At 39.9% G+C, this 20,068-nt stretch overlaps 1 protein-coding gene across 1 annotated transcript in view; it reads right to left on the minus strand.

Annotated features, from left to right (window-relative positions):
• Window positions 1-20,068, minus strand: part of AUTS2 (activator of transcription and developmental regulator AUTS2) — a 1,101,201-nt gene that overhangs the window by 594,042 nt on the left and 487,091 nt on the right. The window contains exons 4-5 of the mRNA XM_029946052.1: window positions 17,240-17,341; window positions 2,746-2,781 (exon numbers count right to left, since the gene is read on the minus strand). Of these exons, the coding sequence (XP_029801912.1) occupies window positions 2,746-2,781; window positions 17,240-17,341 (138 nt within the window). The remainder of the gene's footprint in view (window positions 1-2,745; window positions 2,782-17,239; window positions 17,342-20,068) is intronic.

A 20,068-nucleotide genomic window follows, 5' to 3' on the forward strand; every position in this document is an offset into this window, starting at 1 on the left:
ATATGCTTATGTAAATACTGATTTTAGCTGCTGTTCTCATTTCTCAAATCTTCAGCTTATAAATGAATTGGAAAAGTAACAGACCTAAGCAGACATCTTTGGAACACAAAACCAAAGAGGTATAAACAAATACGACTAAATAAGAAACAAAGGATTCTTCTTTAAATTCTTTAACTTATCACTACTGATAGATGAAAAGAACTGAAGGAAGGCAGAACATCCTGGCCATGGAGACGCGGTGTGTGTGCGCGTGTACTCCGGTGGGGGTCTATTTTATTAGCACACACAATGATCAGCACTTTTCCTTAGTTCACTAAAAGCATAAAATCTAAATGACAGAAAATCTTGAAGTTAGAGTAATCCTGGAGCATGGAAGAGTATTTAAGAAAACAGTTCCAGGTTGTTAAACCCAATAGGTGAGTGCCTTCAGTTTTCTTATACCAGAGTTCACATTGTGGTTCAATTGCATTAATAGACTAGCTCAGTGACTACAGGTGATTTGCCTCCGTCCACACTTCAAAGAGATGCTGAAAAGAATTCAGGATCAAGTCGACATATCAGCATTCCACTTACCTGGTGCTGAGCCTTCATTACAGACATACATAAAGGCTAATATGACATCACAGATCATAAAGCACAGTGCAAAGTATGTTAACGAAAAACTACTACAAGTTGTGAATATACTATTTCCACCTAGAAGCATGAAACTCACCAAGGCTGATGTTAGCACCTGAAATCAAGTATTATATTGGATATTATTGGAATGAAAATTGAAACAGAAGACACTTTTTGATGAGAACTTGGCAGTAATATCAATGGAGTTTGCACTTTGATAACACAATAATCCTATTATTGGAAACATTCTAATAGAGCATTTTTGTCATAGTTGAGAGCTGAACATGCATCTGGTACATATCTTTTCTGTGTAAGCTAATCATAGTGCAGAATCTTTTATGTAAGCAAAGCAATACCAAGAGCACTTTCACCAAAGGACGAACTTATATACTCATCCAACAGAGTACAAATGCAAAAATCATTTTAGATTCACAACTGCAGACTCTTTACTCCTAAGTGTGTAGTACTAAAGAATAAAATAAACACTCTTGAAATGAGAAAAATAAGTGACAAAAAGCATAATAAATTTCTTAATGTTTCCAGAGATGACTTTCTTCTTTCAGGGTGATCATACTGACAATAAAAAAATACTAGAACGTTCAGTCTCAAAGTGATGAAGGAAGGGCTAAGTTAGTGGTTTTGGCCTTGCTCTACTGAAGAAAGCCAAGAGGGATAATTTAGTTTTTGGACAGAGAATAGACACTGGCAGTCTCCAGATTTTACTTCCAACATCTCAGCCCACATCCAGCCTGGTGTGAAGACATGGCAGATGGGCTACTTCTGTTATTTCGACTGCTTCAACATCCTGCTTGTTTCTAGAAGCATGAATATTCAGCCACAATACGGAGCAAGCATAAGCGTGCTGACTGTATTAAACAGGTACCAAAAAATCTTTATCCTTTTCCTTTCCCTCATTATCATAGATTAAGATAAAAAAAATCAACATTTAGAAAATGCTACTTCTGCCAAGCTTGGAAAAGACTTATCATTCAACGAAATGATGCCGGTTTTCATATATTTAATGTTATGGAGAGAAATGCGTAGGCAGAAGAAAACCAGTGGAATTAGCATTTTAGGGGGGAAAATTTAAAGGCAACTAAACTGAATCAGTAATTATTTTCCACTTTGTTGTATTTTCATGATTTTATTATGTTCTTGGAAAATGCTGAGCAGGCATTAGAGTATCAGTGTTCATCATTCAGAAATGATTCCTTTAAATACCACATAAAAAATCCTCCACACTGGCATGTTTTCCTGTTGTGTAAATAATGCCTATTTGTAACTCTTCTTTATTTTTATCTTGAAAAAGATTATTGAAACCAAAAAAGGGTAATTTTGCTATAAATAAATGAAGTGACAGTTTCTCTATAAAAGAATTATCCATGAGATAATCCCTGAGGTAGGACACCATCCCCACCCCTCCCAAAGGACAGAGAAATGTCTAGAAATAACATAATACACTTATATTTGCTGAAATGAGAAATTCCTTGATCGCTGAAAGGAAATCTCAAGGCCATATACTCAGACTGTAAGGGAAAACATCCACTAAACCACCCCCCTCATCAAAATAATTTTTTAAAGAAGGCAATTCCCTGTGTATGTGGGGAAGTTCTTTAAGAGATCTTAAAAGTGGGGGCCCCTGGCTAGCTCAGTTTGTGAATGTGTAACTCTTTATCTCAGGGTTGTAGACTAGAGCCCCATGTTGGATGTACAGATCACTTACAAATAAAATGTTTAAAAAAAAAAAAAAAGAGAGAGATCTTAAGAATGAATAAAAGCCTCAGTGCACAGTCTGAATTCCATCCTCCACATGACATGGCACTTCTCACTCAAAAAACATTTATGCAGGAAAGGTGGCATGAGCCAACCAGGTCTCCTTTACACTGCCAGGTAAGAAGGAAATGTGTTGGGTCCAAGGCCCACATCTCAGACTGACTTATGATCCATGGGGCCCGAAGGGCTATGTATTTTAAAAATAAAATAATCCTAATAGAAGGATGGATACCAGTCTGCTCTTTAGGACTGAGAGGGATTTCTTAGATTTTTTTTTTCACATCCTAATGAGTGAACATTACAGAAGTAAATCAATGCCAACACAAGGCACACGTGTGGAAGTTGAGATAAACTTACGAAGTAGCCTGTTCCCAAGCTGGAAGGAGCTGAACTCTGCAATAAAGCATAAAGACAAAGTGGAAAATCAGCGATGGTTTTTAACACGTTCCAACCCACACAGCTCATTACCAGCCCTTTGCTGGGTTTTCATCGCTACATCACATCACTAGTGTACGCTGCCCCTTGTCATCTGCTACTGATACCAACACCGTGTTGGCTTAATTTTCCCCTTTACATCTCTCAACAACTCAGAGATGCTAACGTGCTATTTACTGAATTCCAAGCTTCTGCGGTGGACGTAATTGCCAATTTATTTGACAGGCAGCTGGGTAATGAATTAATGATGGCATTTCGCCCTGCACTGAGACTAAACAGACACGCATCAGCCTGCCTCCCTGACTTGCTGACATTCAATGCCCTGGTCTCAAGCTACTCAGTTTTGTGGCTGCGAAGGGGCAGGCAAGAGGAAAAAGCCCAGACTGACTTGAAAATAAAAGCCCAGTGGGTTTGGATGACTTTTCCAGTGTATGACCTACTTGCCAGTTTATTCCCTAAAGGCATCAGTTAGTACACACAGAGCGCTTTTCAAAAATGAGACATTTTGTAAACATAATTAGTAGAATAAAATGCAAAGAATGTGTGGGGAAAGGGAAGCCATGAAAAGCAACATTTTACTGAAGGTTTTAGTTACAAGAATTATCAATTTAGACTTCCATAGTTCTGACACACAGCAAACTAAAAAATAATGTTAATTCTGAAAGGTTTGCAGGGCATCATTTCTCTGGGCAAAGAGGCCAACAAGAGAACACGGGTTTTGTTTTAACCTTTTCTATGATTCATGCTTGTTTGTATTTCTGTTTCTTTTTTGCTTAAAACTTCCCATTACAAATTCTTTAATTTTTAGTATCCTTTCTGTGAATAAGAAAGGCCCTAAATAAGCTGGAGACAAAAGGAATGCTAATGCTAAGACAGGGTCCTGGTCTCTGGCGAAGTGTCCTACCACAGGCAGGGCCTTCTCCCAGACTAGCTGGGATCAGGGGCAACCCCTCCAGGGGCGGGCTGACTTCCGCCTACCAGCAGGACTCACTCAGTTCATCTCTAGCTATTGCACCTACGTGCCCTGTCCGGGCTCTGTAAGCCACAGGTAGCAGGGATCACTTGGTGAATTCATCACCACTGCCCCAGTGCGTAGCACACAGGATGCACTTAATAAGAATTTGTAGAATTAATATCTAAAGAAATAAGTGGATTGTATAGGGAGGAAAGAAGGCTTAGGTGAATTTCACATCTCCAAAAATATAGTAAAATGCAAACCTTTCTGATTTTAAACTGTTCTGAGAAGGAAATGCAGTGCTGTTAAGTATCAACAGCATCCACAACAAAAAAGAATAGTGCATCCTAAATGCACTTCCCAAAGCAAAACTTTCTTCACCTCAATGTTTCAGATGGAGTCAGGAAGAATAAAGGACAATAGATGTGTGATCTGGCACACCGTACTTGGTTTAGAAGAATCTTGCCGCATTCCTGATCCTATAAATGGTATGTAGGGAGAGCCACAGTAGCCATGGAGACAGCTTCTCAGAGCAGTGATTAGCCATGTGGCAGCATCACCTGTTTTCAGCACCCACAGACCTCCATGGAGCAGAGGAAGGCAAAAGCTGACTTAGGTCTCCACCACCCTGGAGCCATGCCCCTGGGAGGTAAACTCATTTTAGGATAAATTACTCAGAAAGAACATGGGATTTGTTTATTTCAGGTTTTCCCCCCTTCCTGCAAATGCATTTCATCCCAGAAGCAGAAGGACCCTTCCAAACCCACCTCCCACCCCCACATACATATCATCTTATTGTATACCAAAGAAAATTACATCCTTCAGGTCTCGGAAAGCTCTGTTATACTCATTTTGCATATATATTGTACATTACTCAGGGAGCGGGGTGGAGAAGAGGGTTTTGTTGTGCATATTTGTTCTGGCTATTGTTTATGCAGGTCTGACTGAATGAGGGAACAGTGGGTATCATTTCAATTTCTGATGTCAACATCAAATTACTTATTTAATTTCATGCCTGGCGAAGCATTGTATAGCTACACGCAGAATCATTTCACTTCATTTGTTATGCTGTGTTTTCGTGGCGATTGGCTTGCCTTCCAACTGACAGCTTTAATTACGACATGAATTTGATTGCACTGCCGAGGAATTAACATAATGCAACAAAGCATTTAAGCACCCTGCCTTATACCCCCCCACACAAATACAGACAGACACATGAAAGAACACAGACACTAGATCCTCCCGTGCATTAAAAGCCCATTAGGGTTTCAGTATTTGCTAGAATGCATACAGAACCTTATGGTCAGAGGCTACTCACTTTAGTCAAACCACCATACTCACCTCTTTTTCTAAACGGAAAAAAGTTGGGGGCATTAGGCTGTGTCTTCTGGACCTGGCAAAAAACTTTGAAGAAAAAAATTCTTCTAATCTAACTTTGCCAAACACCCGTAGCATTGACATTTCTTCCCTGTCTACTCCCTTCTCCACCACATTTTTCTTGGCTAATTGCCAGCTCCCTTCAATCACTGGAAATTAAAAAAAAAAAAAAATCCCTGAAAGAGGTATCTTTTTGTCCATTTCTACAACCTCAAGAATCTTGTATTCAGTGGGACACTATCCCTGGTCAACAATAAGACCTCTGCCATCAGATAAAGATAATAGAAGTTCTGAGACCAGCCACGGGGCAGGAATCAGGGTTTCACTGACAGCTGATGACACAAGTCACATTCCTTACACCTTGCTCTCCAGAAGGCCCACAAGAGTCTCAATCATGTATGTCTAATCCAAGTTTGTATCTAAATATAGATGCAAATATTTGGTAGCATTAACCTTTTTCCCAAGTCAGAAATTCCATGAACACCTGGACCCGTGGGCAAAAATGGACTATGCTACAAAAATGGAATAGATGTCTGGAAACAGCCTTCTATTATTTGAAATGTGTTATGTTGGCTATTAATTCACAGATGTGCATTTAGGGACTGGCACCAATTTCTCATATAAGAAAGAGATGCCAACAGGTCAAAGGCCTCAGAAAGTAAAGAGGTTGTGATGACCTGACCATGGAACCATTTGATAGAATCAAGCTGGTTTTAACTTTTGGTATTACCCAAATCCATATCTAATAAGGAGGGTCTTCCTTTCTTGTTTTGCTGGAGGGAGAAGGCAAACTCCAAACTATATAGCAAAACTTGCTATAGAATCTAGAAAAGGCAAGAAGATAAAATGAGGGTTGAAAAACTAAAGAGATGTTTTAAAAAAGAATGCAACAAACACAAGCATCCTTGGATTCAAAAGCATTTGAAATAATACCATACACCCATGTTTAGGCAAATACTTCTGTTGAATAATGAAAAAGACTTCATTCTTATTTTTTTCAGGTGGTAGAGATGCCAATTTCATTCATACTTTCAAGGCAGAAAAGATGGGTGTAGAGAGACTGAGAAAACAGAGTAAGAGAAAGTGTTGAGCAGAAAGACAAGGATATAAGGAAATGCCAGCCCCCCTGGCTGTGTGATATCTGCGATTTCCGGGCTCGTTATAAGCCATCTCCTGTTTCACATGGTCTTTTCATTCTGCTGGGTTTCTATTGTTTTTTTTTTTTCCCCAGGTTTGACCACTGCTCCAGCAATCTCTGCAAATTACCCACCTCGATCTCATTATGTTGCAAAGGAGAGCTTTCTTACAAACACACTCTGCCTCCATCTCTAAGCTACATGGGCTGCAGGAATAGTAATGGGATGCACAGTTGAAAGACATTTTCCAGGAGGTAGAACGTTGCTGCTGACATTCAAGTGTGCAAGTGGATATTCATTAAACGATCATTCTCCTCTTCCTCACTGCTCCCCACCTGACTTTCTTTCCATCTGTCACTAAGCTATCATGGAAGGTACTCATTAAACTCATGAAGTTAACATTTCTGTTTTAACGGCTTCCCTACAACAAGGGATTTCAAAATTGATTATCCATCTAAAATAGATGTGCTCCATTTATTAGCCATCTACACAGAGAGGCCATGGCCACTATTACAGCTCTCAGAGTATGAGATGGATGTGTACTCCACCCCTCGGTGAGGATGTGTGCTCTGACCCTAGCGCTAATTTAAATAGAATATTTTAAAATTCTTCCACATCACCAATTGTGTCTGACATCCTTGCCTACCCACTTCCCTGTTATGCTTTTCTCTCTTGGGAGTAAAACGAGGATCATAGCTAAGTAAATTTCCTGTAAAGGCCACAAAACAAGCTCTTTCATGGATTTTCTGTAGCATTTTAAAAAACAATGACAATTAAAAAAACTTCCTAATCTTAGGAAATGTGTCTCAGGGATAAGATTACTAATAGATGATGAATACACAATATAAATTTGAATGGGAATTACTTCCTGGGGAATTCAAGGAAAAACAGGCCAAAAATTAAAATGAGAAATACCATATGATCCACTAATTCCATTACCGTATTTACACAAAGAAAATGAAAACACTAATTTGAAATGAATATACACCCCTGTGTTTACTGCAGCAGTATTAACAACAGCCGAGATATGGAAGCACCCCAAGTCCATCCACAGATGAATGGATAAAGAAGTGGTCTTGTCTATCTATCCATCCATCCATCCAAAGGGAGTATTATTCAGCCATAAAAAAGAATGAGATCTTGCCATTTGTGACAACACGAATACACTTAAAAGTATTAAGCTAAATGAAATAAGTCAGAGAAAGACAAATTATTTCACTGATTTGGAATCTAAAAAAACAAAACAAGTGAATAATCAAATGAGAAAACAGACTCAAATACAGAGAACAAACCGGTGGATGTCAGAGGAAGGGTGGATGGGATAAAATAAATAAAGGGGATCAAGAGGTACAAACTTCCCGTTACAAAGTAAGTGACAGAGGTGAAAGTACAGCACAGGGAATAGAGTGGATAAGACAGTGATAACGCCGGATGTTGCCAGACGGTGACTGCGCTGCTGTAGTGAGGAATGCATGAGGCACAGAGGCATCGAGTGAACCAGAAACTAACACAGCACTACATCCATGATACTTCAAAAAAAATTCTACAGATAACAAAAGAAACAGACACATAATACAATTATCTTTTCAACGGAGAAATTTTATAATTTCATACTACAAAAGTTTAAAAAAATAGTGGAAATTTCAGGGAACACGGAGCCCAGTACGGGTGATATATAGGGAAAAAGTTTGCTTTTGTTTTCCTTTTTTATTTGTCATCATTATTGTTATTGCTTTTGGTGTTTAATAAATAACAGATGTGATTTTAAAAAAGAGAGGGCAACAAATTGAGAAAAGCAGCAGGTATGGAAATGGACCCTTATAACGTGGATTTTCAATCCTCTGTTCCAACCCATGTCACGTGGTCACTGGCTCTCATCTATACTCTGTGCCCTCTGGCTTCTTTACCTCCCTGCATTCTTGGTCTTTTCTTTATCTGCTCTTTCATATAGAGGGCAAATAAATATTTTAAAATAAAAATTGTAACAACATTCCTTTTAACATCTTCTAGTGCGAAAGAACGACTATCCTCAGAGTCACAGAGAATTCTTCTGACTGTGCCCCAGCTGGGACAATGGTTTTTCTTTTCCTGCTTTTAGACCTCATTTGAAATGTGGACTCCTCCTAGGTCTCAAGCCTTCCAGCCTTTGGACTAGGATTACACAATCAGTCCTCCTGGTGATCAGACTGGAACTAAGCGGGGACTCTCCTGGATTTCCAGCCTGCTGACTACAGACCTTCGGACTTAGCAGCTTCCATAGTTGTATTTAATTATACACACTCTTGTTCTGTTTCTCTCGAGAACTGTGACTGATAAAACAAACTTATTTGGTGTGCATGCTGCCAAAGTTTGCACTAGAATGCCCTTATTTGGGCAATGGGTCTTTGCAGACATAATCAAGTTGGGGTCATACTAGACGAAGGGGGTCCTGATTCCAAGAACTGGTGCTCTGACAACTACAGACTGAGCAGAAGGCCGTGTGAAGACAGAGACAGGTGCCGGACTGATATAATTACAAGTCAAGGAATGCTGGAGGCCACCAGAAGCTAGAGGAGGAATGGAAGGGTCCTTCCTGGAGCTTTCAGAGGGATCATGGCCCTGCTGAGACCCTTAATGTTGGAATTTTAGCCTCAAAAACTATGAGATCATAAATTTCCATTATTTTAAGCCATCAGCCTGTGGTCGTTAATTACAGTAGCCCAGGGGACTAATGCCACACTTAGCTTCCTTACCACACACAAGAAGAGATCATGTGATCAGCCTCTGTGCTCAGTCACTATATTCCAGCCTCACTGGCCTTACTTCTTTCCCTGAAACATGTCATGCTTGCTCCTGACCCAGGCCCTTGAGCTTGTGCTCCCTGATACCCAGGATGCTCTTCCCACACATCTTCACAGGCCCACCTCCTTCAGGCTTTGGTTTAAACAGTGTCTACAGAAAGGCCTCATCCGATCACCTGGTTAAGGCAGCAACACGTGCCCTTCGACCCCTCATCACTGTTTTGTTTACCTGGTAAAATGTTATACTCTTTGCTCACAGGTCTGTTGTGTGCCTGAATGCAAGCCTCATGAGGATGGAGACTTCATCTTGTCCACTAGTCAGCCTCAAGTGCACAGAACTACACGCAACACATTTAAAGTATTGGGTAAATATTTCTGGACAGTCAAAATGCTGATGCACCCAAGAAAATGCATAAATACATGGTTCTGGAATAGAAAAGAGCAGAAACAAATTATCAGGGAAAAGGAAACGCTAACACAAATTTTAAAAAGAGAGAGAAGGGAAGAAACAGAACATGAAGAACACTTTACATGTCTGGATTAGATCAGATCTTCTTCCTAACTACGGGAAACTCTGGATGGTATGGCCCCTGTCTGTTTCTTCCTTAATAACAGCCAGCCAACCTGGCACGGAGTAAAACCTCAGGAAAAGTCTGGGGGAAAGGTGGGAAGAAAAAAGGCTGGGAACACACATATGAATGAGTGACTGCGTGGTGGGACCCACAAACATGGGGAGTTTTGCAGTATCTCAAAGAGATGCAGAAAAAATGCCTCAATTATGATGTTAAATGGACTAAATGGCCTCAGCACAGACTACAGAACTGTTTAGCATAGTACCTACTACAATACGATGTCTTTTCATGATTTTCTGAAACATTTAGATTCCTTTAAAGTACTGAGCCCTTCAAAAGCACTAAGTATTTTTCTCCCTTCTCATAACTAAAAACCTGACCCCAAAACCATTCACGGAGAAACGAGCCATATCCATATACTCAATTCAATAAGCATTAAAGAAGTCTACTTGCATAGGATGGTGGGAAGAGTACGCTAGAGAAAGTGACTTTGGGGCTGGCAGAGGGCAAAGAGGAAAAAAAGAAACAAAAGGAAACACAAAGGCAGGAACATGTGGACGTGCATACTATTTAAGAAAACGACAGCGGTCCAGAGGGACTGAGCCCAAGGAACAAAGATAGGGAAGGGGAGGGAGGGGAGGAAGATGATGGGGAAGCCTTCGACTTCTGCTGGGGCTCTGCAGACAGGCCTCAGGCGTGTGGACTTCGTCCAAAATATCCCACCCAGGTAATTTAATTGTGAGCTCTGATGCTTAGAAAAACCACTCTGGATGCAGGGCAGAGGAAACAGAGACGGGTCAGATGACACCACTAAGAGGCCACAGGAATCCTCTGTGTGACAAATGGTAGGGCATCCGAAGTGTCAGCAGTGTTGATGAGAATGTCATCATACCCAATACCTCTTTGCCAATAGAGTCAGCAGATAAAGGAAAGTGACCAAGGAGACAGGACAAGGAGAGAGGAAGGAACTGAGTTTGACTCTGAGAATACCAGCTCTGGGATCCAATATCAGGACAGGGAAGTAAGAGGGATGGACGGCTCGGGTTTGAGGAAAGTCCGTAAGGTGACCTGGGATAATACGGATTGTATTTGGGAGGAAGAGTCCTGTTTGTCATGACTGAGATAAGCAGGTCTTGTCAAATTGACGCTTACAAGGAATTCAAATTTTAAAGGGCCAACAGGCTGCTAAGGGAAGTTCTAAATCTGAGACAAAAGGATGATTCTAGAATGAGTATTTTTGAGCACAGTGGATGCGCCAGGAACTGTGCTACATGATTCAAACAGCACAGTGCCAGGTGATCTTTAAAGGAGACCTACAGGGTGCCTGGGTGGCTTGGTCTGTTAAGCATCCAACTCCTGATTTCAGCTCAGATCATGATCTTGGAGTTTGTGAGTTCAAGCACCACATCAGACTCTGCTCTGATGGTGTGGAGCCTGCTTAGGATTCTCCCTGTCTGTCTCTCTCTGCCCTTCTCCTGCCCTGGCCCGCATAAGCTCTCTCTCTCTTCCTCTCTCTCTCAAAAGAAATAAACAAACATTAAAAAAATAAAAAATAATAAATGAGACCTATAAGGCAAGTCAAAGTGTGCCCATTTCACAGAAACAGAAACCTTGACTGGGAAAGATCAAGTTCTTTGCTCAAGGTCACACAGAAAATAAATTAACTAACCTGCTCTTAAAACTTGGTGTGTTAGTAATGAATGCCCAAGATCGTTTCATAATTTGAGGATTTTATTTACTAAATTTGTAAGTAGATTTAGCCCCTCAATTCCGACAACTTCCTCAGTGACAAAACTCTGCATAAGCCAGAAGCAATACCGTCCCCCTTGAATAACTCACCATGAATATTTATGTACTCAAGTATTCCCCTCAACTTTTTCCTTAGTGACTAATCTAAACAAGTTACTATGTCTCCTTGATGTGGACAATCTGAGAGTCCTTGCAGACGACAATTCCCTTCTGGCAAAACAGTGTGGGCGTACGTAATTTAGGAAAGCCAAGCATATTTGGTTTTGAGGCTTTACCCATGAGTCAAAGCCTCCAGCCACACTGCAATTCTTTATTCTTTCTCTTTTTTGCCTGTCCAATTGAAAATAACTACGCTGGAATAATATAATATCTTCATTAGCTGCACTTGGGAGTGAGTTTCAATTGCCAAAGCTTCTAAAAATAACTGGAGAGAGTAGAAGACTTAGGGGAATTTTTATCTCAGCTATAACACCAGGAGTGGGCATGATGGACTCACAGGGACCAGAAACATCCTCCCACCTTAAGCAATAACAACAACAGCACCCTGACAAAATGTGTAAGAAGAGGGATTTTAGAAACTGGGCAGTAGGCACACAAGACAGTGATCTTCAAAACAAGGGAAGCAGGTGAGATGACCCTAAAAACTGCCACAGCTTAACGCCTGGAGAGAGTTTTCATGCCACAGCAGGGCAACTGAGGGGTGGCCCCAGTAGAGCCCAGAAGTACCCAAGTTGAGAGGACACAGCTGGAGGAAGCCACAGCAGCTGGAATTTCCAAAGCAGAAGATGGAAGAGAAAAGACCTTCATGGGGACAGAACCATGGAAGCTGCAGAAAGGTCCCCTCTGGTCTTCGCCTGAATCACTATCCGCACATCTGCTGGAGAAAAGCACCCCAAGTGAGGGGAAGAACCGCTGAGGGACGGGGGACAGGCAGAACGATCCCCAGAGCAGAAAATGGCATTTCCACCAGCTGGCAAGGTTCGGAAAAAATCATGTAATGCATTGGGAATTAGGCAGAGTACTCAGTACTGGGGAAAAAATTAGCCTTAGCCTAAAGGCTGTTCTGGTTCTGCCCAGGAACACGTAAAAGCAAACCTCAGAAAAATCAAACTATTTCCAAGTGACATAATTGCATCCCAGAATAAAGCTCAAGAAAATTTATAGAAACCGAAAATATCCAGCAACCAACAAAGAAAAATTCACAATGTTTGGCATCCAAAACAAACAAACAAAAAACAACTGTCAAGCATGCAAGGGAGACAGAAAATAACAATAACATAATGAGGAGAAAAAGCAACCAACAGAAACAGACGTGGAAATGACACAGAGGACATGATTAGTAAGTAGACTAAGGGCCTTAAAGCAGTTAATAACTACTTTCCACATGCTCCAGAGACAAGCTTGGGAAGGAGAGGCATGGTTAAAGAAAACAGAACAAGACAGTGGTCTTTGATTCCATCTCCCCATTCTCTGATAGTCATTAAAGTAATTACTTACGAATTCCCTTTTAAGAAAAAGTAGGGGTATCTTTATTCTTTAAAATATTGTGTGGGTAGGGGTTGCCCTGGTTCCAAAAGAATCACTTTGTGGCTTGACTTACTTCTCAAAGGCTTTCATCTCAGCAAATTTTAGATTGCAATGGGCCTGAGGTAAGAATGTGCAACCTCAGAGCTGCTCATGCAAAAATAAGTGGCTGGAGGTTTTGAAAGACCTACTAAAAGCCAACTACTTCTTTTTTTCTCTTGTCTTTCTTTCTTTTTTTTTTTTTTTGTCATTTCTCCTTTCATATTTTGATACTGTTATTGCAAAAGGCATGAATTTTAAAATCAGTGAGTAACATGAGCTCAAAGTATTGCACAGACTAGCTTGACATGAGATTTGCAGGATTGTTACAGCCCTCTTTTTTTGTTTGTTTTTACATTATTTTAGTGTGGTAAAAAATATATACAACATAAAGTTTAACATGTTAGCCATTTTAAGTGGATAAGTAGGGCATTAGTTACATCCACATTGCTGTGAATATATCAAAAAATGATTTCATCACCCTAAACAAAACTTTGTAACCATTAATCAATAGCTCCCAATCCCTCACTTTCCCCAAGTCCCAGGAAATCTGCCTTCTGTCTCTAGGAATCTGCATATTCTAGGTTCCTTAAATAAGTGGAATCATACAGTATTTGGCTTTGTAGACTAGCTTCTTTCACTTAGTATAATGCTTTCAAGGTTCTAAAGCATGCCTGAGAAGTTACTCCTTTTTATGACCAAATAATATTCCATTGTCCATATACGCCACTTTTCGCTTCTCTATTCATCTCCTGATGGACACTTGGGTTGTTTCTATTTTTGGTTATTGTGAATAATGCTGCAGTAAAAATAGGCATATACATATCTGAGTAACTATTTTCAATGTGACTGGATATAAACCTAAAGATGGAACTGGTGGGGCATATGGAAATTTTATATTTTATTATTTAAGAAATTGCCAAGCTGTTTTCCACAGTGGCTGCACCATTTTCCATTCTCACCATCACATATGAGGGTTCTAATTTCTCTATATCCCCATCAACATTTATTTTTCTCCCAGCCCTTTTTATTATAACTATCCTGGAAGATGTAAAGGGATATCTCATTATGGATTTGATTTGCAGTCATTGCTAATGACTGTGATGACGACAATCTTTCACGTGCTTCCTGGGCATTTGTATATCTTTTCTGCAAATGTCTATTCAAGTCCTTTTCCCATTTTTAAATATTAACCACTTAACAGTTACATGATTTGCAAATATTTTCTCCCATTCTATAGGACTTTTTTCACTTTCTTGATAATGCCCTTTGAGATGCACACATGCTTTTAGTTAGGATGAAATCCAATTTTCCTATATTCTCTTTTGTTCCTAACGGTTAGGGGGCCATATCTAAGAATCCACTGCCAAATTCAAAATCATGAGATTGACTCACACTTGCTTCTAAAAGCTTCATAATTTTAGTTCTTCTATGTAGGCCATTGATTCATTTTGAGTTAGTATGTGTGTTATGTACATGGACCCAACTTAACACCTTTGCACAAGGAAATCTAGTTGTCTCGGCATCGTCTGTTCAAGAGAAAATGCCTTCCCACCTGAATGGCCTGAACACTCATATCAAAAATCAGTTGGCTACAAATATATAGGCTTATTTTTTGAGTCTCACTTCTATTATTCCATTGGTCTATATGTCTATTCTGATGCCAGTATCCTATCATTTTGATTACTGTAGCTTTGCTGATAGCTTTAGACTTAGTTAAGTTTGAGTCTCCCAGTTTTGTTCTTTTCCATGATTGTTTTGACACTAGGGTTTCATGCCATTCCACATTAAATCTGAGTATTTGCTTTCTCCTGTTTGCAAAAAAGAATGCTGAAAATTTTAAGAGGAATTTCCCAGAATCTGTACATTGATGTGGGTAGGATCGTCATCACAACAACATTAAGCCTTCCTATCCATAAACACAGGATATCCCTTGCCAATTTCTTTCAATCTGATGGAAAGTAAATTCAGGGCAACCAGCCAAAAGATCTCAATGACTATACGGCACTGTGCTCTTGTCCCTGACTTAGTGTGGTTTTCATTTTTCTACTCTGTGACAAAATCATGATGAATCGGAATAAACCTGGCAAAATTTCCAGGGTTAGTAAGATCTCATTTTGAAAACAAAACAAGGGGCACCTGGGTGGCTCAATCAGTTGAGCATCCAACTCTTGATTTCTGCTCTGGTCATGATCCCAGTATTGTGGGATCAAGCCCCCTGTCAGGCTCTGCACTGAGCACAGGGCCTGCTTAAGATTCTCTCTCCCTTCCCGCCCCTGTTCTCCTCTGTCTCCCCTTCTGCCCCATCCCCTTCTTGTGTGCTCTCTCTCTAAAATGAAAAAACCAAAAAGACTCTGTCTCTCTCCCTCCGCCCCTCTCCCCTGTTTGTACATGCACATCCTCTCTAAAATAAAATTAAAAATTAAAAAAATTAAAAAATCTCAAGAGGAGCTACTTAAGTATTGTTAACAACTTAGATAAGAAATCTTGCTATGGTTTTATTATTAGAATGTATAGTTCCATCACAAAGTTAATGAAACATAAAAACACACAAAGAAATATTCTTATAAACAGATACACAGCAAAAGACTGAGTTAGTATTACTTGTATAACGTATATTAAACCTTATTAGAAGAATGGGATGCAATTATCTACAACTAAGACATTAAGAGTACCGAAGAAATAATTATATTTTCTTTACTTCACTTAATTCTTTTAGGAAGCCAATGCTCTATACATCAACTCTCACTCTAAATCTCTCCAACTTTCCTGAGAGGTGTAGGAAGATGGCGGGGTCTTATGACGGTCTACCTTGGATGACAGAGAAACGGATGGGAGATGATCTCTAACCTTTTATGCTTATGAACACCCCATAGGTAAAAAAAAGTTTTGAGCACACTCCTAAAATACATGTGTTTATACATTATATCCTTGAACTACTCCCCCCTCATTAAATTATTAGGAAAGTTTTTTTGTTGTTGTTTTTACACATAAAATAAGTAAGTTGTAATATTTTTTTCTTGCAACCCACTGGATCATCTTGTATACCAAGGTGAAGACAACAGTTTTGGAGTATTAAAAAAAAGAGGGGCACCTGGGTGGCTCAGTTGGTTAAGCATCCGACTTTAGCTCAGGTCATGACCTCAGGGCTTGTGGGTTCGAGCCCTGAGTCGGGCTCTGTGCTGACAGCATGGAGCCTGGAGCCTGCTTCTGAATCTGTGTTTCCCTCTCTCTCTCCCCCTAACTCCCCCTCAAAAATAAAAATAAAACCCATTTTAAAAAATGGAGCCTGGAGTCTGCTTCTGAATCTGTGTTTCCCTCTCTCTCTTCCCCCAATTCTCCCTCAAAAAAAAAAAAAATTTAAAAAACTGTTTTAACAATAATTTTAAAAGGAAGACAAGGGCCAAAAGGTTTTTGCTGCTTATTCTATGTCCTAACTCTGCTTATTCTTCTTAAAACTCAGAGACTCTGAATTTCTGTCTCTTTCTTGAAAGTACTGTCTCAATCTGTGTATGTCCTTCGTTTTTACTCTTAATAAAAATTTCTCCCTAATTAATCATTTTATAAGAAAGCTTGCAAGTGCTGCTTTCATAAGGAAGGAGGGTTCAAGGATTTGGTTATGTGACATGTTAGGATAGAAGAAAAGACAGCCCAGAGGACCAGGTGGTGTTGGTAGTGGCAAAGGGGAAATGTGTCCTCCTGGCAGGCAGGAGAGTGGAGAGTGGTCCAAGGCATGTCTGGGGGGTGACTGAGTCCTCAAGACGTGCAGTGTGTTGTCACTAGGAGTTTTCCTTTGGAAATCGGTCAGGAAATAAAACTCCGTCTCTTGCCAAGTAGATGGCTGGTTACCCATCCTTTCTAACAGGAATAAAATGGCAGACAGGCATGGTTACCAACCTTACAGGCAAAGATATTACAAAGACCCCAAACTTAAATGACGTCGTCTTCTAGGGGTAGCACTGCTGGACTGCTTTTCTCATTTGCAACACTGATATCGAAAATATTATCAGTTCCCCTTGTAATCTCTTATCCTTAGGGTGACAAGTACACCCACCCACCTAATAAATAATAAAGCACATTTTAGGTCAAACTAGAAAACAGGGGGAAAGCATCTGGCCAGGCTCAAAGGTGACACCAAGAGAGGGCGTGCTGTGCTGTGCGCAGAGACAAAGTGACAGGAAGGGATGACACTGCTGGAACACTGAGACCTGACCCAAAGGATGTGTGGTCTGGTGCTTTTATTTGACTTTTTTTCTGCTTTTTTTTTTTTTTTTTCCAACTTACATCACTGAGCCTTTCCCGAGAGCTGCTCCTGTGGAAGCCCTTGGAGTCTCCGCTGGCGCTCTCACTGTCACTGTCCCTGCAGCTGTTCTGGCCTGGCTTGAGCTAAAGGCAAAAGAAAAGAGGAGAAAGAACAAAGTCAGTGGTCTCCTCACACAACTGTTCCGTCGTCCGTGTTCTTCAGGTTTTGCCAAAGTGAACAACAACGTTCTTCTCCGCTTCTGAGCAGCGCCAGGCGAGCTGCTGCAGGAAGAATCACAGAGAGCAGGACAAGCAAAACATTCACCATAAAATGTCAACACAAATATGAGCAAATAAGCCTTAAAACATACACACACATACAACCTGGATAAAAAGTCTAACAAAGGTCCATAAATCTTGGACATTAATCTTCCCTCTGATTTTTCCTGTTCCACTGGGGCATTTGTGTCAATAATAAAAAGACCAACGCAATGAATTAGCTGATGCCAGATTACACCAACTACGGTTGCCCACCTTATTTCCCCCGTCCTCCTATGAAGAAAGACTGTAACAAAACAGAACAAAAGACAATGTTTTCTTCTCGATGGAGAAAACGAAGAGATGCTCCAAGTTACCGTTTGACCCTGGGAAGACGATGATCCTGATTTCCGAGACAACACTGTGGAGGTCCTCTGTCAGATACTTAAAAGAACCTAATTAAGACCTACAGCTTAGCCAGCACTCATTCAACAAATATGTATTAAGTGTGGTATCTGAGCCTGGTGGAAGAGCTGAAAATATGATGCTAAACCAAAAAAATAAAAACTCTAATCTGATGAAGCTTACAAATTGGCAGTTTCTACACATTTGCTCAGCTCTGATTTTCATGTTCAGAAAGTTCTACAAATTTAACCAACGCTGATTTTCCACTGAAATGAATAAACACACAGAACGGCAAACCATTAGTCTATATGAGACCATGAGTCCCCCACATATGGACCATTAGCCTATGATGCCATCACCAACAACCACTTTGCAGAGACCCCAAGCAATCCAACGCAGGTTATAACATATGACCCTTCTATAATGTTCTTAATCTCACAAGTGAAAGATGGCAAGACAAGCAAATAATAGTAAAACAAGGAAATGCATGCTACATGTAACACCAAAAAGATGCAAGTGACATTAGGAAGAAAGGTAACCTCTGAATCCTTGGATCTTCAGAGCGGATTGAGCTCATATGCCTGAGAGGGGAGGGGAAGACACTTGACAGGAGAAAGACAGAGAGCAAAGGCAGGGAAAGCAACATGCTAGGAAATGATCAGAAGGAGTCTTATCTGAAACAGAGATTTCCTTCTGCGAGGAAATTGGAAGAAACATTACAGAGGAGTGCGTGGATCAGACATGGAAAGTCTCACACAAAATGTAAGCCCCATACTTCTGGGAAGGAGCAAATTTCAGAGAGAAGGACAGGTAATACGTAGCACAATTTTTGCCTGTAGGTTTTCATGTGGCTCAGGGACCAAGGGAGAATGTGAACCAAGACAAACGGAGAGTGAATCGGAATCCACATTCCTTGTCTAATGTGCCTCTTTAAAAACTGCAGTTCAGACCCCACTCTGGGTCATGCCAGCTAATAAGCTGTCCCCAAATCCCTACTATACAGGGCACTCTTTTTTGCTTTCAGCCGTTCTAAAAATCCACTTTTATCACTTTCTTCTAAAACTCCCTTTCTCCAGAAGTCTTCTCTAATGGAACCCAGAAAAATGATACTCATTTTACTTTGTATCCTCCTGGGCCCTTAAGTACTTAGTTTCCTACTAAATTACTGCTAAACCTGCTAATTCTAAGTTAATTCAGATGCAAGCTATATGAGCCCTTTTCTTATTACTATGGAATAAAAGTTCAGAATATTGTCATTCTCTTCAAATTTTCATTTTTATACTTATAATAAAGGGGAATTTAATCTAAAATGAACACGACTTTCAATTTCCTGAATGTGTCATGACCATTTCCATCCTACACCTATGCATTCACACTAGGTTTCCTCAGCTAATAAAGCTCACCCTCACCTTCACTGTGCATTTCAAGCCAAGATTGCTTTTAAAAGTTCAGATAAGATCCACTATGATCTTTGAAGACCTCCTTCTCTCCATATTTGTTTTTTGATATATGCCTTCAAAGTTTAGCCAGTGTATCATTCTTCATTAAATACCACTGATAATTATATATTTTCAAGTATGAGCAGGCTTACTGTTATTAAATACATTTGACTGATGATAAAATCTGTAGGTGGAATGGGCACTCTAATTTATAGGCACTGTCATAATTTTTATCTCCATGGACCTCTGACTTAAGTAAACACAACTAAAGCTACTTCCAATGTATGAATGAAGAAATAAATAGAGCAAATGATATGCTCAGAATTAGGCAAGATATCTAGGACTTAGTCCATGCCTGTATGGCTTACCACACTCTTCATTTTACTTCTTAGAACTCATTTAGTATGTTAGCACTTCACGTGGAAATAATGAGTCTGCAATATATTAGTATTATATATATGTATTTACATACATGTAGTATTATACTATATACAGTATTCTCTATACTATAAAGTATGTTTTTAATATATTTGTGGTACTTGACTGCATTCACATACAAAAAAGAAATCTTATAAGGTGGTATTGGATCAAGAGGTGTTTATAAAAACTCAGTCCCTCAACCTAGATGAGAAATAAACATCCAGTAGGCAATTAACAGCATAAGAGCATGAAGACTTCTCCTGGTATCCACCTGGCTTACCAAAATCTGGACACAGCATTTGGGTCTCTTCCATGTTTCTTCGCAGAAGGAACATGATGACTTTAACAG

The sequence above is a fragment of the Suricata suricatta genome, chromosome 8 (assembly GCF_006229205.1).
Source record: "Suricata suricatta isolate VVHF042 chromosome 8, meerkat_22Aug2017_6uvM2_HiC, whole genome shotgun sequence".
Taxonomy (NCBI): Eukaryota; Metazoa; Chordata; class Mammalia; order Carnivora; family Herpestidae; genus Suricata; species Suricata suricatta.